This window comes from Sphaeroforma arctica (assembly GCF_001186125.1).
Source record: "Sphaeroforma arctica JP610 unplaced genomic scaffold supercont1.1025, whole genome shotgun sequence".
Lineage (NCBI taxonomy): Eukaryota > Ichthyosporea > Ichthyophonida > Sphaeroforma > Sphaeroforma arctica.
Genome location: NW_014039533.1, coordinates 2925 through 10062, shown reverse-complemented (window position 1 = coordinate 10062; position 7138 = coordinate 2925). Strand labels below are relative to the sequence as shown.

Genomic DNA, 7138 nt, shown 5'->3' with positions numbered 1-7138 from the left:
ATATATATATGGTATTTATATGTATATATATATATATATTATAAATATATATATATGTATGTATGTATGTATATATATATATATATATATATTTCATTATTTATTTATTTATATATGCGTGTATGTATTTTTTTAGAAAGGTTTAAATATATATGCCAGTATTCTTTACATGTTTGTATGTATGTTTGTATTTTTGGATATTTTTGCGTAGGTATTCATGTATCTATGGTTGTTTATATGTATCTATGTGTATGTTTGTATTTATCTTTCGTTGTATGTTGGTATTTCAGTATTTATGAATTTATATATTTATTCGTGTATGCATATATATACATATATATACATATATATATATATATCTATTTATATATATATATATATATTTATATATATATAAATATATGTGTTTATATTTATTTTTATTTATATTCAAATTCCATATTATATATATATATATTTGTATATACGCACACACACACACACACGTACACACACACACCACGCACACGCACACACATGAACACACACTCACTCACACACACTCACGCATATATATATTTATATAAATATATATATATATATATTTATGTCTATATATATATATATATGTATATCCATATACGTATACGTATATATATAAATGTATGTACGTAAATATATATATTCTAAAGTATGTATACTTGCAATACCAGTTACCAATGCTTGTGTTCATCGTCTGCAAGTCTATAAGTAGCTCCTTGTTATTCTGCTCAATTGCTGAGTATTTTTTTTTCTATTTTGAGTTTTGGATTGTTTTTTCTTCTCCTCATGAACTAGGAATGACGCATAAGAATCCAGGTAGGAGTGGGTTCAATTTACAAAACGAAGATTTCCCAGCGTTGCCGGCACAAACTTCAGGTATATGTTAGCCTTTAAATGGCTTCTCAGTTTTCAACCCAAACTTGCCCATTGTGTTTATACGTCGTAGATTTCACGGTACACTTACGGGATCGATAAGCCTGCAAGCTAAGCACCTCCTCGCTGTGTTGGCGTGCGCAAAAGTCCCTAGTTGCCTGTAAGGTTGTACCAGGTTGCACCCCTACCACACATACCCTAAGAACGTTGGGTTGTCATTTAATTCTCAAGCGACTGACTGGAGATCGCGGGACTTGCCTGTACTGTATGCACGATATTCTATGGCACATGTACGTGATGTGCAAGGCGACGCTACGTGTGTTATGTACAATTGAGACTCAAGCCAGGCGGACAGCACCGGTACACATGCCTGTTATTTTCATGACAGCATAAATAGACGTACCTGTTTTATATACACTCGGTGTTGTATAGTCCAAATATAAACGTTTTACAGCTGCACTTATAATGCACCCCTCTCCCGGGGATGTCGTTCTTGAATCAAAAATCGGAATACCGTGTAGCAGATCGGGTTCGTTAGTCCCGAATCGGCGGCTTCCATCGGATACACTCAAATTCAACTACATGTACGTTACTATAGGGACCACCTGTGATGTCTTATTCCATCACTATGGGAGAGTTCGACTACACAGGTATCTACCGGCTTTACGTGGTTGTATATTCATGTGCGTTACCCCGACTCTCATGTTCTCAGGCTATCAACAGGATGCGTCTTCAAAAAATAACCAAGAGGTTTCCTTGGGACCCATTTCGCAAACACAACCGAGCTCGCACGACCAGGTAGGGAGTATTTATACTTTCACTTACCAACGAATAGTCGTCGATTGCGATGTACAGGCATGCATGTGTTATATTTAAGTCGTGTATGTCACATATGCAGGTAGTTATTCACATAAAAGCACGTCTAGGAGGGGGTTTCACAGCATTCAAATATATATTATTAGTTATAAACACAGTTGCGCGTGGGGGACCACAATGCCATGGAATTGGTATATACAGAAAGACCCCATACACGATTTCTCATAGAAACTCGCGTGGAAGGCTTTGCGTGCATCACATATCCACGTATAAACTAACTGGCTTACAAATGTCCTCATGATTGGGACAACACATGAACCTCTATCTCTAATCGTCACCATCCAAAAGTAAATCCACGTGGGAGACAGGAATGCCTTAGACAGGTATATACAGAGCAACTACATGAACCTCTATCTCTAACCCTAACCATCCATAAGCAGGTGCCCGTGGGAGACAGGAATGCCTTAGACAGGTATATACAGAGCAACTACGAAGGCACTGCGCCAAGCGAAGGTCAGCAACTGCATGCGCAGCAACAACAAACCTTCTCAAACGGCAGTGATCGATACGGATTGTTGGGTCTGCTGGGTGTGATACGCATGACAGACAGGGACACGAATACATTAGCACTGGGCATAGACCTCACAACCTTAGGACTCGATTTAAATTCACCGGAGATGTTGTATAAGACGTTCTCGTCCCCGCTGGCGAAGGGGCCGGAACATGTAGATCCAGAGTACAGCCTGCCTAGTTTCTACTTAATGACGGTAGGTGGATGTATTTTAGGGTTTAGGGTTTAGGTCACTGATATCGAGGTACATATGTGTACGTTCATATATTTGCTTTGTTTATACTGGTATAGGCATATGTTGCTGAATGCACATATGGTTGAAACTGTGAATTTGGAGTGAAAAATACCGGGGTTCCATCTGATGCTAGTACGTCGTGGCGGGTCATATGTACTGTTATGGTATGATATGAGGTGGAACACGGTGCATGTTTATGTGTATGTACAGGCATGTGCGTTGCTACCCTTATGTGTTTCTTGGGTTCTAGTGTTTGAAGTAAGGATCCAAGGTTCTTGCTCCCGCCAAGAACAATTCACAATTAGTATCGCCTTATACCATCGTGCTAGGGAATTCTTCGCATGGCCATATGCCCGAAACCAACTTAACAGTGACTTCATTCTGACACTCGCGCAACTTCCTATCTCGTTGCTGGTCGATGTGCAATCCTTTCTCGGACCCACAACTGTGTTTGTTTTAGCTGTGCGTAACTTCTTTGTCTCGTTGTCAAAGCCACTTGGCCACCTTAGTCACCCTAAAAACCCTAAACCCTAAAACCCTATGTGCAATTCGTTCTGGGGCCCACAACTGTGTTTGTTTTGGCTGTGCGTTGCTTCTTTGTCTCGTTGCCAAAGCCACTTGGCCACCTTAGTCACCGTCGTTGCCTGTGATTTCTTCCATTCTCGAACGGAAAGAATTCAAGTATTTAAATGCTCCCAATTTAAATATGATATTCGCGCAATATTTGTCCGATTCCATCACTAAATTCCCCATCGCCTCTTCTCTCTCTCTCTCTCTTTCTCTCTCTTTCTCTTGCGTGTTTCTGCTCTATTCCCACCAGCCTCCTCAATCACCGCCACTGCAAAAAATACATTCATTCACGGACCAAAGCTTATTCTACATATTCTACTCTATGCCGAGGGACATACTTCAACACGCAGCCGCCACTGAATTGTATGTCTACCCAACGAATCTCTAAGAGTCTCACTATACGCCACATAGGGGCTGTCTAGTCGTTCGTTGTGTTGCTATACATGCTAATGCATGTTCGGGTGTGTAGTCAGTTCCGGCTTATCTGGATGGGAGGCGATGCTTGTTTCTGCAGAAATCGCTGACCGGATGGTATAGAGCGTGTTACCCCTCGTCTTTTACTATTATCATATTGTACCTCACTGTTGGGGCTTTAATTATTGTTACCATACTGTACCTCAGAGGTGGGTATTATTGTAATGTACCTTGGTGTTGGGTTTCTAATTATTGTAATCATATTTAAGCTCAGTGTTGGGGCTCTAATTATTGTTACCATATTGGACCTCAGTGGTGGGTATTGTTATAATGTACCTCAATGTTGGGTCTCTGATTCTTGTTATCATATTTATCATCAGTGTTGGGGCTTCAATTATTGTTATCATATTGTACCTCAGTGTTGGTTCTTTAAGAGGTACAACATAGTAGTGTTTGGTATTTCTAATTGAGCACGTGCTACTGTTATCGTGACAACGTTTGTGCTACTACCCGCATTGTCTTTCGGGTGTTCTGTATGCCATACGCCTCGCACCTATTCCAGAACGAGGGCGATGCGATGGACCTGTTGTAGGGTTTTGTGTCGTGAGAAATGTAGCATATATATCCCTGTCGTCATACACCATCAACCACGTGCATACGTGTAGTTATAACCCGAATGTTTATGAAGACGTCATACCGCTTCATTCGCGTTCACACATCGAGTGTATAGACATCCACAACATTGTGTCACTTTCCCACTCCCATTTAATCAGGTACGCGCGTGACTGGCGCTATCACCGGGATTTAAAGCTGTGGTTCGCAAACGAAGCGCCCATCGACGCCACGGGGAAGGCGGGTGAGAGGGATACCTATGTGTACTTCGACATCAACACGTGGCAAAAAGTACGGAAACCGTTATCAATGTCATATGACAATGAGTTTGAAGGGCGAAGACCGGACCACGCCAGGCCAGAACAATAGAAACTATAAATGTATGGAGTAAATTGAGCAGTGCGCCGAGTAAGTGAGGAATGTATCGAGTAGATGCGGAATGCGGTGAAAGCCCGGATTTAGGAACGCCATGGACGTAGTTGGTAGGAGACCGAACCTCGGACTCTGTTGATGTCAGAGATGTATGTTCTGTTGATGTCAGAGGTATATGCAGGCGATGCTGCGAGGTAGATTTGTTATAAATACATCTGGGTGGACTGGTGACTGTGAACTACTTTATGGGACGATAAGTAAACCATACATGGGCACTCTAGTGGGATGAACATCTGCACACAAGGTTGCTGTTTGGCTTACCAACCCCCAGCGCATTCACAAAAGTATCGCTCAATCCTTCGAAGACCATTTGGCGGTATATTTGTATTTGTATTTGTGACGTCAACACACGAGTATTCAATCGCGACCGACGTCTTCTCAGATACAGAACGATCCGACAACAAACTAGATCAGTTTATAAACCACAAGAGCATTTCATATCCGTTTTTTTTACCATCGTTAAATGTCAAGTTTGCAATTTCGAAGCGTGCGCTAACATGTTTCAAAAAAAGTGCCGAGGTAAATTTGAACAAACTTCCGAGAATACCCTGTGTACAGGTACTGGGCGTCCCCAATATATATACATATATATATATATATGTGTGTATATATATATATTTAAATATATATATATATATTTATATTTATATCTATATGTATATGTATGTATGTATGTATGTATGTATGTATGTATGTATGTATGTATGTATATATACATATTATATATATATATATATATATACATATATATATATGTATATATATATTGGGCGTCCCCAAGACTATATACTAGTATTGTTTGTGGAACATTCTCTAGGGTACTTACTTCCTGCATACTACTGTTTTTCGGTTCGCTAATATCACGGTATGTACTTTAGTGTACAATAGTATAAAAACAAGCCCCGTTATACGTTTTCGAGATTCCAATAAGACAAATGATATAGTAGATACTGACATCTGTATTGCAAGGATATTAGGTCTGCACAACACACGCAATTGTAAGTACTTTACTTACTGGACATGACCCAAGATCGAAATTCTAATATTTTTATTTGCATATGTGGATCCTTGGAAGGCGTTGTCTAGCACCCGCTGCTTCCCTCTCTGATGAATAGTATTGCTGATAGGATAGGTGAGCCAGGCTTGGGCTACACGAAACTATATAGTCACAGGGGACTATAAATAGAATAGGGAGCATCACCAGGACTCTATATAAATATATATAAGAATATCTAGAAGCTACAAAGAATACTTGAGCAACTTCAATCCACATGTAGGGCATGTGCATCTTGTCAAGCTAGAGACGAACCGCAAACATATCTGAGAGACAAACAAAGAGCATTCAACTCCGCTACGGAAAGGCGATTACCACCTCATGAGAGCCTTAGTTCAGTACATATACTTTTCTAGAAGGCAAGAATAGCAGGCCTGAAGGGCCATATAACCCATACGCCGGACACTAGTGTATGGCAGGCCAAGCCATCCATAAGCATGATACTACCCCCATGCAATCCGTATTAAAGTCTGGCACTACAAATCATGTATTCCACAAGTCGGATCCAACCATCAAGTTGCCTGTAAGCCGGTGGCTACATGCGTGCAACATATAAGCAGGTTACTACAGTGAGGTATCGCGTAGGCCTGATGCTAGTATGGGACTGTGTCCTTCCGAAGCTCTTCCTTTGACAATTGATATTCCGTCTGAGGATCCAGGAATAACTCCATCCCCTCCACCGCGCTCAATAACTGTTTTAAAGTTTAGGTTTTTATAGGGTTTTAGTAACTATACCATGGTTGGGGGATGATAGAACGATGGTTGAATATATTTGAATGCGTTAAGAGAGCGATACGTTTACCAGGCTTGCTTGGAGATTGTACTGTACAACAGACCTATCTAAGGAGAACGACGTAGCAATGATTTGTGTAGGCCGGAACGTACCAAACAGATACGAATACCACACAACGGTGAATCTACGACCAGGCATGTGTAGACCATCGAGACTTAAACAAAGATGCCCTTTTGGGAAAGGATAAGTCTTAAACACATAGAATGAACCTTACGGATGAACAGAAAGACGTACACAGCTAATATGCTGAGATACTAAACTTCGGATACTCGCACAAGATTCCATAAGAGCGCACTGAAACCAGTTTTGGGACAGCTGAATTGTTCGTTGCGATATCTATCGGATATAACTGCATGAGAGACCAACCATGCAGGCTGTTACATGCATAAAACACTGGACTACATGGCGAGTGTACAAATACACCTATAGAGACAAACAGTACTTAACTACACGGCACAGTATCTCATACACACGCACTCGTACCGGTGCCGAGAGTCCTAATCTGTTCGCAGTGCTCTCTATGCCATCGGCGGCTAAGGTCAGCGCATGTCTACTGTCGTATTTCCTGAAGCGGCCAAATAACGAGTTCGCATAACTAGACGCTTTGGCCGTAATTCCTTCCCCGTTATCAACCTGTTAACAGCAAGTGAATCAATAACTTTCAGCCTTAGTTCTCAATTATTGGACCGAAATATGGACCAAAATATGGACCAGAAAAAAACATATATACATATATACATATATACA

At 40.7% G+C, this 7138-nt stretch overlaps 2 protein-coding genes across 2 annotated transcripts in view; one reads left to right on the top strand and one right to left on the bottom strand.

The window, feature by feature from the left end:
- The first annotated feature begins 811 nt into the window (after positions 1 to 811).
- SARC_09722 (hypothetical protein) lies at positions 812 to 4976 on the top strand. Its single transcript, XM_014296254.1, has 5 exons — positions 812 to 897; positions 1607 to 1692; positions 2151 to 2477; positions 3337 to 3449; positions 4274 to 4976. Exons 1-5 carry the CDS (start codon positions 819 to 821, stop codon positions 4479 to 4481), a joined length of 813 nt encoding a protein of 270 aa, XP_014151729.1. The 5' UTR covers positions 812 to 818; the 3' UTR covers positions 4482 to 4976.
- A 621-nt stretch (positions 4977 to 5597) lies between these two features.
- The window catches only part of SARC_09721 (hypothetical protein), a gene marked incomplete at its 5' end in the record, with an annotated part of 3641 nt that continues 2100 nt past the window's right edge, over positions 5598 to 7138 (bottom strand). The window contains 2 exons of the mRNA XM_014296253.1: positions 5598 to 6290; positions 6875 to 7024. Of these exons, the coding sequence (XP_014151728.1) occupies positions 6192 to 6290; positions 6875 to 7024 (249 nt within the window). The remainder of the gene's footprint in view (positions 6291 to 6874; positions 7025 to 7138) is intronic.